The sequence below is a fragment of the Kogia breviceps genome, chromosome 13 (genome assembly GCF_026419965.1).
Source record: "Kogia breviceps isolate mKogBre1 chromosome 13, mKogBre1 haplotype 1, whole genome shotgun sequence".
Classification (NCBI taxonomy): Eukaryota; Metazoa; Chordata; class Mammalia; order Artiodactyla; family Physeteridae; genus Kogia; species Kogia breviceps.
In genome coordinates, this window is record NC_081322.1 from 55482537 (window position 1) to 55502332 (window position 19796).

The window sequence follows — 19796 nt, forward strand, 5'->3', positions numbered from 1 at the left end:
CTTGCAGGCAGCTGGTCCAGATTCATTAATTTTGGTGTTTTTGGTTAATAGAACAGTCTTATGTTGGTATATGATCTAGTCTTCTCCTCAATCTCGAAGTAAACCTCTTCTCCCCTCTCTTAACACTGCTTGGAAAGTCTCTCTCTCTCTCTCTCTCTCTCTCTTTCGATGTGTTTGCATGTGTGTGTGTTGGAGACTAACAGAGAAAAACCTAGTCTGATGTTTTTGCCCCTCTCTCTCCTAGGTACCAGCTCCTTTTGTCAGACTCCGTAATTAACTCCATCTTCCTGGATGTGGTTGAGAGACGAGACGTCAGGCTCCCCTGGGCCCTGGTGGACCCCAGCTGACGGCCTCATGCTGCACTCCTCTGATGCTCACCTCTTGGCTTTCTACTTCAGCGGTCCTGGCAGGACTGTAGTTCACTAATCTCCTCCCAGCCTCCACGGCCAGCTCTCTGGCTGCTGGGCTTGAACAGGAGCCATGCTCTAGTCCCCCTGAGGACTGAGAATTTTGTGAAGATGGAGACAAGACAGTTCCGGTTCCTTCCCAGAGTGCTTCCTCACCATGCTCTCCCCATTTCCTTCTGCCCTGCCAGGGCCATGATGTGGGCGCTGCCAGCAAGCCCCTGGCTTCACAGATGTCCCACACAGACACTAACTGCCCCTCCCTTTGGGCAGCCCCTCCTGTCTTCATGAGTGACTCTGCCGTACCCATTCCCTCCCTCACGGAGCCTCCCTTTCTCCAGCCTCCTGGGAACGTGGGTTCACTAGCTGGTTCTCTCTCCCCTAATTTCCACACCCCATGGGGGCTCAAGGGAACTCCTAGATATTTTCCTATACTGCTTGGAAGGGTGGGAAATTCAAGGTCACACTCACTCTCTCCTAACATGTCTCAAAACTATCTGGCCATCGGAGCTCCCCACGGAATTGTCAAAACCGAGTCTTCTTTGCTCTGCTAGGAGGCAGGAAAGGGAAGGGTTAGATATACAGACAGACCCATGCCTAAGCTCTCCTTCAAACTTCTCTTTCTTCCCCAACTCTTCTCGAAGTAGGGACAGAAAATCCTCTCTTCGTCTGTTCACATTTCTTTTTCATTATATTCTGTTTACCTCAGGGGTGAATTTTTAATTTAAAAGCTCAATTTTTTTTTTTTTTTTTTTTTTTTTTTTTTTGCTGTACGCGGGCCTCTCACTGTTGTGGCCTCTCCCGTTGCGGAGCACAGGCTCCGGACGCGCAGGCTCAGCGGCCACGGCTCACGGGCCCAGCCGCTCCGCGGCATGTGGGATCTTCCCGGACCGGGGCACGAACCCGTGTCCCCTGCATCGGCAGGCGGACTCTCAACCACTGTGCCACCAGGGAAGCCCTAAAAGCTCAAATTTTAATATCTTTTATCTTTAGATACTGTGGACAGTTTCTAGAACAGTCATTCTCAATTTTGGAAGCACGATCAATATTACCTAGAGAGCTTTCAAAAATTAATCAGATCAAAATGTCTGGAGAGTGGGACCCAGGTTTCAGAAATGTTTGAAAACCCCTCGCTGTGTTGTGCAGGTACACCAGTGGGCTGGGAAACACTGCTCTAGTCCCTGGGATAGGAGGGAAATAACACACTGATTAACACCCCATAGAGCATGCTGTCACAAAATGTAGAAACTCAGGCACAAAAAGGGGAAGAAACTTGCCTCGGTTTACACACAGCTAGTAATTTTCAGAGTGGGAATCAAATGAAGCCCCAAAGGCCACGTTCTCCTTCAGTGTATCAGTAAGGATCACGGTCAGAGCAGCACACTTTATGTCCTTTCCTAGTCCTTCCTCAGATTTCTGTTTTCTGCCTATCTCCCAAGGGCACCTTACAAGTACCCAGGACTCGTTTAGGCAAGACTGCTGAGTACATCTTCCCTTCGGACACTTAAGATTTCCACCACATCCCCACTTCTGTAGAAAGATCAATTCTCGAGGAGTGAACCAGGTTTTCATTGACTTAACCAAACACCCTCCCGTTGTCTTCCATGTGGAGTATCTACAGGGACAAAGAACAAGAGGGTGAAGATGGTTGTTTTCCTAAGCTTGAAAGATGTGAAGGAAATTCATCATCCTAAGTGGCAAGGAAAAAGAAGGACATAGCACAGTCTTCCTTGCCTAAACCATTATGTGGGGAATAACACAGCAAACCTGGTTAATTCCTTCATCCTGCAAGACTCAGGTGAGGCAAGCATCCTCAAAGAAACCTTCCTTTATCTCCTCCCCCGTCTGAGTTAGGAGACCTCCCTCATTTCTCACATGCATACTCGACTTAACTCTGGTACAGACCTATTATATTGCACTGCTTTATAAAGCATCTCTTTACCCCTCCTTCTCACGAGACCATAAGCTCCCCGGGTAAAAAGGATCACGGCTCTACCTGTATCCTCAGCACCTAGCACGGTCCTTGACACATAGAAGATATTCAGTAGCTGCTTCTGAATCAATATCAATACTTCATTACTAAGAACAATGATAGAAGAGTTTAAGAGGGCAGACCTTAAAATTTTATGAATCAGAAAAATGAGTCAGCGTTTAGAAGAAGTTTAGATGACTCAAGCTAGAACATCGTTAACTATTTTTAGCTCCTTTTAACAGCTAGGAGTCAGCTGTAACCTGGTGTTTAATCTCCAGCAGTAGAGAGGACCAGAACAATGGAACAGACTCTAAAGTGATTTAATCACCGATTCTGATTCATCACTTGGTGCATCCATGGTCACTATCACCAAAAACCATTTAAAAGCCCTATGCCTGATGCTCTATAGAGGAATTTTTAAAATATAACTTTATATTTATTTTTGGCTGCATTGGGTCTTTGTTGCTGTGCTCGGGCTTTCTCTAGCCGTGGAGAGCAGGGGCTACTCTTTGTTGCAGTGCACTGGCTCTAGGGCAGGCAGGCTTCAGTAGTTGCAGCATGCGGGCTCAGTAGCTGTGGCTCGTGGGCTCTAGAGTGTAGGCTCAGTAGTTGTGGCGCACAGGCTTAGCTGCTCCGCAGCATGTGGGATCTTCCCGGACCAGGGCTCGAACCCGTGTCCCCTGCATTGGCAGGCGGTTTCTTAAACACTGTGCCACCAGGGAAGCCCTATAGAGGAATTTTAATGGCACTGATTACAAATCAGGGACATCTTCAACATAACAAAAAACACTAATGTGTTTATACATGTGCCAGGCAATCATGAGTATTCCTTCTTTCAAGCAAAAATGTAAGATTCTATTAATGTTTCTTAGTCTATATTCTGAGAGTAACTATAGAACCTACTAGTTAGTTAATTGTTTATTCAGTAAATCTTTTTTTAGCTATGAATTTGTATAAGGCTCTTTGGCAGGAAATATGAGAGGCTCAATATAAGACCCACACCGGGGCTTCCCTGGTGGCGCAGTGGTTGAGAGTCCACCTGCTGATGCGGGGGACACGGGTTCGTGCCCTGGTCCGGGAAGATCCCACATGCCGCGGAGTGGCTGGGCCCATGAGCCATGGCCGCTGAGCCTGAGCGTCAGGAGCCTGTGCTCCGCAACGGGAGAGGCCACAACAGTGAGAGGCCCGCGTACCGCAAAAAAAAAAAAAGACCCACACCGGACCCTGACAGACTTTACCATCTAAGAGAGAAAAAAGACTGAGTAATACAGCAAATCATTCAAGACCAAATGTAAGTAAATACTGCATTGTATTTTGCAGATGAGGATGGTATAGATGGGAAGAAAGGGGGAAGATGTGTGACAGCTAAGGACCTGAGGAGGTGAGACAGGAGGAGATATTTCTTAGTCCCTGCCATGCTTTCTAGTCACATTGCCAGGCCAGCCCAGGAACAGAACTGTAAGTTTCTAGTCTTTTCTCTGAAAATATGACTGCTTCATCAACTTACAGACACAGCCCATGGGTTTCAGATTAGAAAATATATCCACAGTTGATGCTTTTTATTTGCAGATTCTATATCTGTGAATTTGTGTCCCCACAAAAATTTATTTGTGACACCAGAATCAAAGTGCTTTCATGGTCCCTCCCAGACAAGGGTAGAGGCCTGAAAAATTGGGGTAAACAGGTGCACACCTCCCAGCAAAGGTCTAAAGAGGCTAAGCTCCACCTTCTTGTTTCAGCACTCAGATTATAAACAAGTGCCCTTCTCACAGACTACAGACAGACTATTTTTGTGTGTTATGGAGGGTGATTTTGCTATTTAAAATGACCCCCAAGCCTAGGGCTGAAGTGCTGTAAGGCATCCTAAGTGCCAGAAGGCAGTCTGTGCCTTAGGGAGAAATGCATACATTAAATAAGCTTAAGAAGTTTCATTTAGTTTTCCTAAGTTAAATAAGCTTAATAGTGCTGTTGGCCGGGGAGCTCAATGTTAATGAGTTAACAGCATGTATTAAATGAGGTATCTTTAAACAGAAACACACATAAAACAGTTATATACTGATCAGTTGACAAAAATTTGGGGTCCAGAATGTCAGAGGAACCTAGCACTGTATTTCTACCAGGAGCAATGATTCCTTATTGTAAATCCACCCTCCTTCCTCTCCCCAGGGCACTGGCCCACTGTGCTGCAGCCCATAGATCTTGCCATTAGCCTAGCAACATCATTCACAATAAACTGTCCCATAAAAACAAAAACAAAACCAAAACACGCACCAAAGTTCATCTCCAGTATTCTGACACCAAGTCTCAACTGTGGAACTTTCTTCACCTAGGATATTAATTCATAATTTTTCTTTTTGTTGATGATTGATACCCTTCCCTTGAATTAAACGTACGCATTATTTTTATCCCACATGCCCAGTAGTCATAGATTCCAAAACCACTGGATCACCTGAGTACATAAGTGCCACTGTTTAATGAAATATGTGTATTCAGGTCTGTAAACACGAGACGTGGAGTGCTACTTGCAGATGATTCTGACGGTTAAGTATTTACATGGACCACGGTGATATCCAAAAGAAAAATGCTTTTAAATTTGTGGATTATTTCATTGAACTATATAAAATGGGTATCAATAAATGTATTCACGAAAAATCCCCCAAACACACAAAAAAGTGAAGGCACAGCCGACCTCAAGCCTTCATAGGGCGGCGGAGCACGCGCCCCGAGCCCGGAGCGGGCGTCGTCCGCCCGATGCGCGGAGGGGCCGGCAGGTGGCGCCCAGAGGTGGGCTCCCTCCCCGCGAGGTCTGGGCCAGGTGGACTGGAAGGGGCGGAGGTAACCAGAAGCGGGCAGCTGAGGCCGATCCGCGGTCCCCACCCCTTCAGCGCTGCGCTTGCTACAAGCGTGCGGGGAGAGGACGCGAGCGGCTGCGCTAGCTGCGTTCCGAGCTCGGGCACCGCTGCTGCTTCTCCTCCGAGCGCCGGGCGTCCCCGCCGCGCTCAGTCCGAAGTCGGCCACCATGGAGGCGCAGGCACGAGGTGAGTGGTCGCCGACCGCCCTGAGGGTCAGGCTCTGGGGAGTGTAAAGGCCCTTTCCCTGCATCACCTAACTTTGCTCCCGGACCGAGCGGATGGGTGACCGCTCCACACGTCCGCAACTCTGCTCCTACTCGCGCCTGCGGGGACATTCCTGCCCCCCAAACTCAGGATTTGCTGTGGGGCTGGGGACCAGTGAAGGATGCATAAGTGCAGAAGACCCTCTGCAGGAAATGGGCCAGCGGAATGCCCTACTTCTTTCCCAGCCCGTCGCCCACATGCTTCCCGAACCTCGTGGGCGCCCAAAGGACCTGTTGGGCCGGGACCGGAGTCCGCGTTTCGTTCCCTTTTCCCCGCGGGGAGTAGGGGGGAGCGCGACGCCTCCTGCCCTGAGCGGTGGGCTAGCGTCCCGCAGCTCCCAAGTCCCGGGCTGAGCGCGGCGCGCGCCGCGGTGGTGATTCCGCGGGGACCCGGCTCTCCCGGCTACGCGAGGGGTTGGCAGGGCCGGGACCTGACTTCCGAGGCCGGGAGAGCGTTACCGCCCGCTGATCTTCAGCAGCTCGACACGGGTGTCCCTGTTTTCCACGGTCGGGAGCGAGTTCTTCCTCCCCAGGCGCGCAGGGCCGCCGGCCACGGTCTGGCCGCCACGCTCCCAGCTCCTGGGGTCGCCCGCTCGAGGAGCCCGAGACCGCTTCACCAAGGGCAGCCTGGTGTCTTGGGGTCACACACGGACGAGGGTTAGGGAATCCCAAAGGAATCGTACAAGAGTGGAAGTAAATGGTCGGTGGAAAGAAACAGAGGTGGGCGGAGGTGGAGCCGGAGATTGGTAGGAAGGACACTGACTCGAGTCTATCTGGGGAGCAATGCCAAGAAGGGATGGGGGGCAGAGTTCAGCCTTTAAAACAGTCACCACCACCTTTCTAGCACACTGCGGGAAATTCTGTGACGGCTTTTAAAAATAAATTTAAAACCTTTTTTTTTTTTTTAAAAAAGAAGAGGTTCATGACCCTATGTGCTCGCCCTTTAGAGGCCTAAGCGTCCTTCATGTGAGCGACTTGGCAGATATTTGGGCCTGGAGCCACGCAACAGGTTTGCTGCCAGGATTACGATGGTCTGAACAGTACAAACCACCCTCGTTCTTACCATCAGCCAAGATCCTGTGCATAACGCTGCCAATTCCAGTATTTTTTTTCCCCACTCTCTAAATAGGAAAGGAGAATTCAACCAAGTGTTGTTGGTCAAATTCAAAGGCAGAGGTCAGGTTGGAGGACTTCACTCCTAAACTGAAGCAGGTGGAAACAAGGCTGGAGCTTTCCAACCTGCTATGCAGATTAGAATTATTTGCAGTCTTAAATACAGGCCCTGGCACTTTCCAGACCAATCAAATTGGAATCTCTGGGGCCTGGGCATGGGTATATTTGAAATCTTCCCAGGTGAATCTGTTACTCAGTGAGGTTGGAGAAAAAAATACAGCAGATAGGAAACATTCATAAGGTTTGTGAAACTACAGATTGGACCCACTAGTGTTATTTGTTTGCTTTACTTGAGAAATATACTTAACAAATATTCCAGTGCTTTCCTTGGCCAAGCACTGTGCTAGGAAGAACAAAAACGACCTTGATCTCTGCTTCATGAAATTTACAGTAGAGGAAGAGATGGACATTAATTTGATAGTTATTTGATAAGTAAAATGTAAAATTGCAAGCATCTTAATGATAAGAAGAGGGCCACAGTGTAGCAAGAGCCTGAAAAGTCTCCCGGCCTAGTAGGTGATAATCAAACCAGCAGAGTTTGTTTACTGTGTCCCTGTTTCTGCTCTTTGTGCTTTACATGTGTTGACTCATTTCTTCTTCACAGCCGTCTCATGAGCTAGGTGGTGTTGTCCTTCCTGTTCTCCAGAAAGGAAACAGGTCAAAGATGTCAATTTCTTGTAACATCAAGTTCAAGATCTTCTTGCCACTTCAGCACGTTTCTCTGGCTAAATGAATTGCCTCTTAGATTCTAAAAGAGTCCTGTGATTTCCTAAATGCAAGTTTCTATCCTCAACACCGTTTATTTTAGAATTATCTAGAGTGGGGATGGCCTCTCTTTCTGCCTCTTGATGTAGAGAAAAGCAAAACGGAGTGAGGTTAAGTGGTCAGCTGCTGATGAGATATCCCCATGTACTTTGCAGGGGACCCCCCCACACACACACACACAAATGCTATGGACATGATTTGCACACATCGCTCCATAAATGCAGCAGCGGGTCCTAGAAAGGTTTCCTAAGTGAAATGCTGCAGATATGTTCTTTGACTTTGGTAGAAAGTAAAACACAGAAGTGGGATTAGGAGCAGAGCCATTCCACGAAGAGGGCCTGGGGAACAGTATGCAGTGAGAGGCCCACAGGAGGTCAATGTTGCCAGTTGTTTTCCTGGTAGTAGAGAATTTGCTTTCATAAAAATGATATATTAGAGAGAGAATTTATTTAGGAATGTAGCATTTTCCTGAAACATGTGGCAGTCCTTTAAAGTAAAAAGTTCCTGATCTTTTTGAACTACCTCTCAATATTTCATTACTCTAGGAAATAACTTTCTGTCTTTCCCATTGTCTTTAATGTTAAAAGGCACAATTTCACTTAACACTTGTATATGTTCAGATTAATAATTGTATTAGTGTCCTATAATTGCTGTAACAAATTACTGCAAATTTAGTGGCTTAGAACAACAGAAATGTTTTCTCTCAGTTTGGAGGCTGGAAGTCCAAAGTCACTATCAGTGGACCAAAATTAAGATGTCAGCAAGGCTTCGATCCCTCTGGATGCTCTAAGGAATAATTTTTCCTTACCTCTTCCAGCTACTGGTGGCTGTTGGTATTCTTTGGCTGCATCTTTCCAGTCTCTGCCTTTGTGGTCATATTGCCTTCTCTTCTGTCAGATTTCCCTCTGTCTCTCTTTTAAGAATGCTTGTGATTTCATTTAGAGCTCCCCTGGGTAATCCAAGATAATCTCCCCATCCCAAGATCCTTAACTTCATCACATCTGCAAAGACCCTTTTCCCATATAAGGTAACATTTAGAGGTTCCAGGGATTGGGACCTGATATCTTTGGGTGACATTATTCAGCCAAATTACAGTAATTATTTTTTATATTCAGACATTCTGCTCAGGAGGATTCTCATAAGTCCATGAATGACATAAAGTAATAAACATCAGATTAGTCCTGTTTGCAGATTCTATTAAAGTGAAAATGTCATATTTACCTTACTTTCTTCTTTGCTCACAAGACATTTATTTGCACTCATCTCGTTCCAGGAAGAACTCAGGGTGGTTTATACAGATACATGAAACACAGCAAGGTAATGTAAATTAGAAATAGATGAAAGAAAACAAACCAGGATAAGAACAGAAAATGAAGCAAGGAATGAGCTCTAGAAAAATGAATACAGTTATATCCTTTTTATTAATATTCCATGAAAACAAATTCTTGCTTTGTAAACAAGGCATGTTATTTTTTTTTTTTTTACAAAGCAGTAAAATAATCCCTTCTCCCCTAAATAGCAACAGGTCAAGTCTCTTATATTGTAGGGATAAGATTACCCAAGGAAAAAAAAATCTGTTTTCCACATTTCAGGCCATATAATCATAAACCTCAAACTGTGGAAGCTAGTTATTACACATTTTGATGAATGACTTTTGAAAATATTATGAAGAGCATTCTTTGTGTCTTCAAAGCTACCTTCTATTGTTTTATTTTCCCCCTAAATAAAAGTTTTAAAGTAATTAGTGATGTTTATATAAGATAAAGTCAGTCATTTGCAACAAATCATGTACTATTGTTGCAATTAAAATTCTTATAAAATGGAGTCATAACAAATCATAGATATTATAGTATATTGGAACCTATTTTGAATTGCATTCCCTAATATACACCTTGTTTTCTTGATACTCTTGGTAGGCAGAATCTGAGAAGTTGCTTCAAAAAACTTATAAGCAAAAGAGTCCATTTTTCTGGCCAGTCATAAGATTTTTCTTGACATTCTGTATGGTCAAGGGGGTTTTAAAAGGGCAGAATTTAACCATACTGTCTGTTGCATATATGGGCAACGTCTAGGTCTGGGAATAGGACCCAGAATAGCTGAGGTCTGCAAGAATAAGCCCCATATTATGGCAAGTTGGGGTAGGGCTGCTTATGTAGCAACAGTTTGCTGTTTTAGTTCTGTTTTCAAGATGGGAAATTCTGTAAAATCACAGGCCATGTGATTCTTAGAACCAGTACGGAATTTTATCAGCAGCTGCAAGGAAAAGCCAGTTCAACGGTGGAATGGTTCAAATATGTTATTCCACTTTGTGTTCATCCGTATCTCGTAATCTCAGGACTTTAAAATAAATAAAAGACATAGGATCTACCTGCTTGTCTCCATAAAGTAGGGTCTGTACACTCTAGATGCCCGCTAAAAGGACTCATCTCAAGGAATACCCAAAAAAGAAAGACTTTTATAGTCTCATGAGTATTATAATTACTTGTTTACCCCGATATGTTTTAATTTAACCGTCTCCCAGCATGTTAGCACAATACCTACTTTAAGAAGGTACCTAGTGGAAAAAATTGAATCGTTAGAGGGTTTGTCCTTAAGCTACTGTAGCAATCTCTGTGTTAAATATTTGTGGTCTAAAATGGCAATTGAAACAAACTTATAGTTACCAAGGGGGAAGGAGGGGGAAGGGATAAACTGGGAGATTGGGATTGACATATACACACTGCTATATATAAGATAGATAACTAATAAGGACCTATTGTATAACACAGGAAACTCTTCTTAATAATCTGTAATGACCTATGTAGGAAAAGAATCTAAAAAAGAGTAGATATATGTATATGTATAAGTGATTCACTTTGCTGTACAGCAGAAACTAACACAACATTGTAAATCAACTATACTCCAATAAAAATTAATTTTTAAAAATGGCAATTGGAGAAAAGAGGGTGGCAGTCCCCGGCATCAGCCTGGCTTGCTCTCCATGTATGTGGGCGTTCATCATTACTGCAGTTTTGGAAGGTCCCCAGCAACACTTTGAAGCCTCCTTTTAAACTTATGGAGTTAGGATGCAGTTAAGAACATGTAAAGGATGAGCCCAATCTGTGGATTTTGCAGCCTGTCATTCTACTTTTCATTGAATATTTTAGAAGTGAAGTGTAATTTATTTAAAATCTATGCATTAAATTAAGAATCATTATTAATGCACCAAGGAAGGCAGTAGGACATTTTAATGAATTTGAGTTGGCTAAATGAAAGCTTTGGGTCCTCAAGGAAAGATGAATTTTAAATAGTTTCTCACAGTGCGAGTCGTTTATAAGTGTTACATTTTGATGCAGAGCGTGTGAAATTCCCAGAATAAAACCACAAATCTCCAAGAGTACCCCTTCATCACCACCATATTGCTTCTTTCTCAAAAGACAAAAATCTGACACTTGACTATTTGTGCTATAGCCAAATGATGTACCACACACTGAAAATGTGTGCATATGTTACACCTCATCTCCAGACTTATCCATGCTTATTTGCACCTTACACAAATTACATTTTCCCCGCTGTGTATCTAAAACATAGAATCCTCCAAGCCCTTGGAAATTGCAAAATGCAATTTTCTTATAATTAGACACCTCTTTTGTCAATCAATAGCAAGAACACCTTGTCAGGAATCCTGGAAGCAGAACTGATTCATTCAAAAGAAAAAGATAACTAGGGATTGGGGACGGTGAGAAGGGATCTCTTCAGATTTCTCAGTTTCAGAGTCTCTGGCTGTCGGATATTTGTTTGTTTTTCACGGATTTTCCCCCCTTCACATGAATGAGCTGAGAGTAGCAATAATGAGAGCAGAAAAGAAAATTGTTTATAAGTATTTCCAACATTCGGGATTTCAAAATGGATTCATTTCTACATGAAGACATCATGGAAAGATGGTTCCCTTACTTAAGAGTTAGGACAGGCCAGGAGGAAACTGAAGTCTTTTTCCTCGTTATTCCTCTTTTGATACCCCAGGTCTCCATCTGGAAATTTCAAGATATTCATTCTTCCTGCAAAGTTTATTTCAAGTGATTGGAAGGTTCTTATAAGCACTCACCTATTTCTATTTTCCTCATTCCATGAAGGACATTACTGACAAAGAAAATATCTATTTATTGTGGACCTACTGTGTGCCCGGCATGGTTGCAGTCATTTATGAGATGTTCCATCAGGTTCCCATACTCCACTCTCAATGACACTGTCCCTGAAAGGAGGAGGATTAGGACTTGCATTTTTTTCATTGTGACAGAGAATGTATACAGATAAGAGAGATAAGATGCATAGATACAATGTATAGAGACAAGAACACACATGCAGAAATTTTTTGAAATATGATCTTGCTATCTTGATAAAGTCTGCATGTGAAGACGTAAGGGGAGTGTATCCAGCAGCCAGAAGGCAGGTGGTTACTTCGTGGCAGTGCTCAACGCATATGCTTTACAGATTCTCTTGCATGCAGGAGAAGGGCTGAGACCCAGGCCCTGCCTTTCAAGCAAGGGTTTTGGCCTCCACAGGGGAGAAAGGCCCTTGTACTTACAAATAAAAAATCCAGTACATCTGAAAAGCAAATCTTGTATTGGAAAAAAGAGGGAGGTCGGTTGAGTAACAGTAAAAAAAAACAGCAGTAAAACACACATCTGAAAAGAGATTCAGATATACATTTGAAAAGAATCGGAATCACAATATTGCCCACACCACATTGACTTAAGTTCTTTGATTATGTATGTTATGAGGTTGCTGACTTCCCTCATTAAGAGAACTGGACAAGTAATAGTGGTATTAGCACTAACATTTTATAATCTATTATCCCAAATCTTACAATTAGATACAAATATAACTTTTTATGACCTTTGCTACTGTAGAGAAAAAAACCCATTTACATTTAGTGTCATCCCACATGTTGTGTACTTATAGTTAAATATGCTTGTTTGCAATGACCCAGGAATTCACAACATGTAGAAGTACAAAAACTACGTCCTGTGGAGATCTGACCTCAGGGAAAAAAGAACTTGATGCCCGCGTTTTGCTTGGCCCTCTCTTCCCGGATGACGCCCTGTGCCTGCCTCTGCAGTTGCCTTCCTCAGATTTTTGTCTGTTCTTCTTAGTCCTTCCTCAAGGCTGAGGGAAAATAAATATTTTGGATTAACGTAATGGGACCTGTTATATATGGTGGAGTTATAATGGTCCCATGTAATTGCTTTGAATTTGGGTTCTCTTTGAGGAAAGAGAAAATTAGCTCTTTCTCATTAAAAAAAAAAAAATCCAGTGGTCAGTCCTCCGACCGTCCCCATCTTAGTTGACCTCCGACCGTCCCCATCTTAGTTGACCTCCGACCGTCCCCATCTTAGTTGACCTCCGACCGTCCCCATCTTAGTTGACCTACCAGCATCTCTTGGCGCAGTTGCTCATTCCCTCCTCCCTGGAGCACTTTGTTCTCTTGGTTTCCAGGATGCCAAGCCCCCCCGCCCCCCCCCCTGCTTCTTCGCAAGCCCCTCCTCAGTTTCCTTTGCCTTCTATCTGCACTCACTCTCTTTCTTGGTGAGCTCCTCGTGACTTGTGCTTTTAAATTCCATCCATACACCAACAAACCAATAACTCCCAAATTTATTTTCCCAGCCTGGACCTGGCCCCTCACCTTCAGCCTGCTCACTTACTATGTCTGCATGAATGTCTAATAAAAATCTTGAACTTAACATGTCTAACTTTGAATTTCTGATCTTCTTCCTCTGAAATAACCCTAGTATCCCAGTATCTTCCAGAGTTATTGCCATCTCAGCTAATGGCAACTGCATTTCAAACATGGAAGCCCAAAACCTATCCCAGGAAAGGTTTTTGTTTTGGGGTTCCCCCCGCATCATATCATATCATTTCCATTCTGTCATGCCAGCTCTACTTTCACAATATATTGAGAGTGAAACAGCTTCCCACCCTCTCTGCTGACCGTGCCTTGGTCCAGGCCACCATTATTTCTCACCTGAGTTTCTGCAAGAGTTTCCTAGCTGGTCTCCCTCCTTGGGCCCTGGCCTGTCTTCAGTCTATTCTCAACATAGTAACGAGAGTGATCGTCTCAAAACAGGTAGTATCATGCCATTCCTCCCTTCAGAACTCTGCAGTAACTCCTCCTTTCACTAAGAATAAAGAGTAGGGTCCTTACTGTGGCCACAAGGGTGCTACGTGATTCCCCTTCCTCCTCGTTATTTCCCCGACCTTATCTCCTAATGCTTTCCTTTGGAATTCCCTTTGCTGCTGCTTCAGAGCCTTTCAATTTACTAATCCTGCCTCAGAAACTCTCCCTCAGCTACCTTCCTGGCTTGAGTCCTCATGCTTGTTTCCAACCAGTGTTACCCTTAGTCCTGGCACCTGGGCCCCTGTCGTCAGGAGACAGTTCTCTGTCGGTCTCTCAAGTTTCTGCGCAACTGGTCTTGTGAGCGAAGGCATTCACAGCTAATTTTCCCTTGACTCTCTTTTGAAGGAGGTTTTGCATAGCAGGCAGCCTTGGAAGACAGAGACTGTCTCCCCTAGGGGCAGGTAGATTTACCGTCCAAGATAATAAAGATCAGGACTCCCTCTGGACCCCATGTCGTGCAGATTTGCTAGCAGCCCCTGTATAAAATCAGAGCATCCTAATCTCAGTGTTAACTCTCGGAAACACATCCCACTGTGTAATCAGGCAACACCTGGCCCTCAGCACGTCACCCTTGTGGAATTAGGGCTGAGGGAACTGGTGCAATGATGTTACTATGGCTACTGCTATTGTTGTGAGTAATACATTTTCTTTTTTCTGTGACCCAGGAGTCTTGTATCTTCTGCCAACATCTCTGAAACTGGCAGGCTAATTTGTTTGCTTGCAAGTGGGGCGAAATCCAACACTGCACAATTCTTGACACCTTTCCTGAGCCATTAACTTTAGAGGACCCCATTTTAGCCTTCTGTGTGAGCCTTGTCTGGAATGAGTAGTCTATAGACCCACGTAGAACCTATGCCTTCTCTTCTAGACTGAGCTCTGGGTACCCGGGACTCCAGAATTCTCTGCCCAAACAGCCCTCAGTGTGTTACCAGGCTTGCCTGTGCCTTCCAAGAGTAGATCATGCTTCCAGCATGAACATTCTTCATCCTGAGAGATGACGGGCTGGCTGCTCTTGGAGTTGGACATACAGGCTAGGGTACTGGTTGTCAAAGTGTTATCCCTTGACCAGCATCACGGGCTTCACCTGGGAACTTGTTAGAAATGCAAATTCTTAAGCCCCACTCTCGACCTACTGAATCAGAGACTTTGGAGGCGAGCCATCTGTGTTTTAAAATGCCCTCGCCATGATTCTGAGGCACACTCTGTTTGAGAGTTCCTATACAAACTCACTGGGTTAGGTTTCCCCATGCACGTGCACAGGAACCCCTGTTTGTGCTTGCGATGGACAGACCTCTAGGTGACCCCCAGTGATGAAGGATTTTCAGTTTTCATACCCCTGTATTGTCCTTCCACCTAGATTTCAGGCAGCACCTGTGACTCGCTTCTAACAGCATGTGACAGACATGATGGGATGTTATCCTTTGATTATGTTACTTTAATAATACTCTGTCTTAGCAGACTGGAGTTGAGACTCTCCTGGTGGGTTGATGAAGGAAACAGCTGTTAGACAAGCTCACATGACCAGGAACTTTGGGCAGCTTCTAGAAACTGTGGGTGTTTTCTAGGACCTGAGGAAGGCAGCAAAAACCTAAGGCCTTCTGCTCTGTAGATGCCAGGAAATTATCCTGCCAACAGCCTGAGCGAGACTTGAAGTGGATTCTCCCCAGTCAAACTTTGAGATGAGAGCGCTGGGCTTCCCTGGTGGTGCAGTGGGTAAGAATCCGCCTGCCAATGCAGGGGACACGGTTCGAGCCCTGGTCCGGGAAGATCCCACATGCCGCGGAGCAACTAGGCCCGTGCGCCACAACTACTGAACCTGGGCTCTAGAGCCCGCGAGCCACAACTACTGAAGCCCACGCGCCTAGAGCCCGTGCTCCGCAACAAGAGAGGCCACCGCAATGAGAAGCCCGTGCACCGCAACGAAGAGTAGCCCCCGCTCGTTGCAACTAGAGAAAGCCCGCGTGCAGCAACGAAGACCCAACGCAGCCAAAAATAAATAAATAAATAAATAAATTGTTTGAAAAAAAAGAGTGCGCACTGTGGCTGACACCTGGGTTACAGCTTACTGCCCTGTGAGACCCTGAAAGAGGACCCAGCCAAGCTGTGCCCGGATTTCTGACCCACAGAAACTCAGAGGTAATAGGAGCGTGTCATTTGAAGCAGCTAACTTCATGGTACCATGCCATGTGGCAGTTGGTAGCTAACATGCTGCAGGGTGTCTGTGGGAAGAGAGGACAGGCTGTGTGCCTCCTTTGCGCTCTTGCCGTGGGCCCTGCAAAGGTTAGTAACGATCATGTCGTGGCCTCTTTACATGCCACTTCACGCTACACCCTCACCACTCACACGCACAGAGACACTTACTATTGGTATTTCCCTAACCTGCTTTCCGCTTCTCTTTTTAGCCGCTATTCCCCTCTCAGTATATACATACTGTATATGTTACCTAATGTATTTTTTTTCCCTTGACTTTTCCTACCCCTCCTAAAAGTAAGTTCCCTGAGGCCAAAATATTTTCCTGTGTTCATCAGTGCTCAATCTCCAGTACCTAGACACATAATAGGAATTCAATCAATATTTCTTAAATGAATGAAGCAAGCTACAATCTTTGTGAGTCTACTGGTTCCTTGTTAATGCTGCACTGAAATCAGCTGGCTCTTTCTACTGACTCAGTTCAGTTTTGGATAATTGCATGAATGGGAAAAAATAAATGTGAAGAAAATAGTTTGAAGCATAGTAGTTAAATAAATGAAAAAATGTGTTCTATTCCTGCGACTTCCCCCATAAAAAGAACAGACTGACCCAAGGTTTGCCATTCTTGCAAGACCAGAGTCCATCTAGCAGTATCGCCATGAACATATGTAACCCTTACTTTCTATCAGCAGGCCTCTTCTTTTTCTGTGGTGGGCTGGCGGCTGTGCGGTCGGTTTGTAGATGTGATCATGTGCTCACAGAAGGAATCCAGGAGGAAGAGAGTCCAGCTTCCCCACTGGTCTGTGCCCCATTTTCCTCTCTCCCTTCCCTTAATTACCAGGCTATGCCACCTCCGTCATTTGCCCCAAAGGACTCTCCACTTTGAGTCAGGAACATGGTCCAAAGGATATCTAGAGAGAGCCCTGGCTGTTTTCCCAATATAAATCTACATTTTTCCCTGGGTTGATGCTTTCTGTTGTTTCTGTCATCTGTCTCTTGATTGATCAAACCCTTTTGGGAGATGATCTGATGTAGAGAGAGGGCACTGGCCTGGGAGCCCAGAGACTTGTGTCTGGTCTCGGCTTTTTCATCATTATGACTCACCTCTCAGGTCTGTTTGCTCCACTCTTACCTGAGGGGTTGGATCAGACGTCCTTTGAGGTCCTGACTAGCTCGTTCTTGAAAGGCTCATTCAAGTTCTTTTATCTGTGTTGCTTTCTAAAAATAAAACAGATCTGTATATATCTATATATGTATATGTACACATAAAAATGTGTGTGTGTGTTTATATATATAAAGCTGCTGTTATATATTTAAAACAACCATAATGGAACTATGCTTGCTTCCATTTCTATATGGAAAGTTTGCAGTCAAGTTAGGTATTTTCATTTCCTAATGTAATTCCTAAGATTTTAGTCTGGATGCTGCTACTTCTCATTTAGAGATTGACTGTACACCCACATAAGCTGTTTCTCCAGGCTGAGAAGATGAGTGCAGTCATGTGGGGAGAAGTCAGGAGGAAGAAATAGAAGAAAGATAAAGGTTCTGTCAGATAAAGGGACTCTAGCCTAGTGGTGGAGAGCACAGATGTTGTCACAGAGATTTGGATTCGTGTCCCAGTTCAGTCATTTTTTGGTTGTGTGACCTTTAACTTAACCAAGTCTCAGTTTGGTCATCTGCAAAATGGTGAGAGTTGTGGCCACCCAGTGGGTTTGGTGATGACTGAGGGAGATGATGCCCAGGAAGTGCTTGGGATGGTGCTTGGGTACTATTATGGTAATTAAAAGGAAAGGTGAGATTTATTAATTAAACAAATGTCATTTCTTTGTGAGCTTAGCACCCTATTTTTATTGAAGCAGTTAGGTGTCAAGTTACCATGTTTAATGCATTTTTTGTGTGTGTGTGGTACGCGGGCCTCTCACTGTTGTGGCCTCTCCCGTTGCGGAGCACAGGCTCCAGACGCTCAGGCTCAGCGGCCATGGCTCACGGGCCCAGCCGCTCCGCGGCATGTGGGATCTTCCCAGACCGGGGCACGAACCCGTGTCCCCTGCATCGCCAGGTGGACTCTCAACCACTGTGCCACCAGGGAAACCCTAATGCATTCTTTTATCAGAAAATTCTTTGGATGTGGTACAACACCTACCACATGATTAAATATAGCTCTCTGGAGCTAAGGAAAGATGAGTAGGTTGAAGATAGAAATAAGTATATAAGTTGATGGAATTTGGACATCTGGCCAGCATGCAAAGTTCTTTTCTGAAGTATAAATTTTACCTACTAAAGCACACTGCAATTTTTCTAACAAGAGGATATTTCGTTTAATTTTTATTTTTATAAATGTATTTATGTATTTATTTATTTTTGGCCGCGTTGGGTCTTTGTTGCTGTGCGCGGGCTTTCTCTAGTTGCGGTGAGTGGGGGCTACTCTTCGTTGTGGTGCGCGGGCTTCTCGTTGTGGAGCACGGGCTCTAGGTGCGCGGGCTTCAGTAGTTGTGGCACACGGGCTCAGTAGTTGTGGCTCGTGGGCTCTAGAGTGCAGGCTTAGTAGTTGTGGTACACGGGCTTAGTTACTCCGCAGCATGTGGGATCTTCCCGGACCAGGGCTCAAACCCATGTCCCCTGTATTGGCAGGTGGATTCTTAACCACTGCACCCCTAGGGAAGTCCCAAGGGATATTTTAAATGATTGCTCTTTGGGTCCTTCTTTATTTACTTGGGTAAAAGCTTAGAGATACGCAGGCATAACAAAGCAATGTTCATCGTTTGGACACGTTTTGAGGACGAACAGGTTAAAGTTTTTTCTTTCATTTCCATTGCTTCTCTCATAATAATTTAATAAATAATCGGGGTGGTGGGGAGTGCTGGCAGTGCTTATCTTTTCAGTTAGCTGATCTTATTTCTGATCTTTCGTGGCTTGGATGTTGATTATTACAGTGCAGCCTTGCTGAAGGAATGCAGAGCCCGTGGAGCAAGGTGTGTATTCGGGATGGCAGGCCTTTGAAGATCCCGGTTTCTGTTGCTTAGCAGCATGCTTGAGATTTCTGAGTATTCTGTAAAGCTCGTAATGACAAATGCAGATTTCTGCTCTTGCTATTTCAGATGTTTCAAAAAATAATGCACAAGTGAAAACTTTATGTATAAATATAAATATATAAAACCCCATCACAATCTATTCCCTTTACTCTACCTTCTTTTTGTTCACAGCACTATGGCATGTTATATTATGCATAACTATTTGTCTTCATTTTCTCCCAACTATCATTTAAACTCCTTGAGGGCAGGGGCTTTGTCTCCTTTATTACCATATCCCCAGTGTCCAGAACAATGACTGGTCCATGGAAAGCACTCTGTAAATATTTGTGGAGGAAACAATGAATGAATGAATGAATAGTACTGAGTGGATAATGTCTTCTATAACCCTGGCAGGGTGTAATAGGGAATGAACATTTCAACTTTTATAAGAAATGAATAGTTAAAAAATTTTTTTATTTTAACTTCTCATAAAAGCTCTCCAAATTAAAGAAGTGCTAGAGTGATAGTAAGAATTCTCAGTATTCTTTCATTGTCACAGAATGTTTCCAAGATTAAAATGCTGAAGAAGATATTCAGCTTAGGTATTGGGGAATGTCGACATAAAAATAGAAGGTGGGGTAGAACTAAGTTGCTCCTTTTAAGAAAACTAGAATGAGAGGGCTGTGGAGAGGGTAAGGGAGAAATATGGGAAGCAGGAAGGGAAGGACCCACAAAGAGTGAGCCTCAGCAGGAGAAAAAGAAATACAGCAGGAGAGAAGAAGAGATGCTGGAGGCTGAGGAGAGAAACTTAGGATAAGAGATGCTTCTAATGGTGCTTTCCCAGGAAATGCTATCATCACCTCTTAGTTTCCCCTGTGATATCTTTATTCAATATAGAATTTCACATTTTTTTCCGTAGAGTTTTGTTCGTGAGACAGCTCAAAAGAGAAGAGGTCATTGGACAGCTGATGTATATTTTCCAAACAAAGAAATAGATACTCAGTTTCCCCCA

General features: G+C 44.3%; 1 protein-coding gene across 3 annotated transcripts in view; it reads left to right on the forward strand.

Annotated features, from left to right (window-relative positions):
• Window positions 1-5152: 5152 nt before the first annotated feature.
• TPD52L1 (TPD52 like 1) overlaps window positions 5153-19796 on the forward strand; it is a 95209-nt gene continuing 80565 nt past the window's right edge. For 2 of the 3 annotated variants that reach the window (XM_059083968.2, XM_067010701.1), the window contains exon 1: window positions 5153-5414. In XM_059083968.2, coding sequence (XP_058939951.1) covers window positions 5396-5414 — 19 coding nt within the window. In that variant the 5' untranslated portion in view covers window positions 5153-5395. The remainder of the gene's footprint in view (window positions 5415-19796) is intronic. The other variant, XM_059083970.2, reaches the window with a different exon arrangement.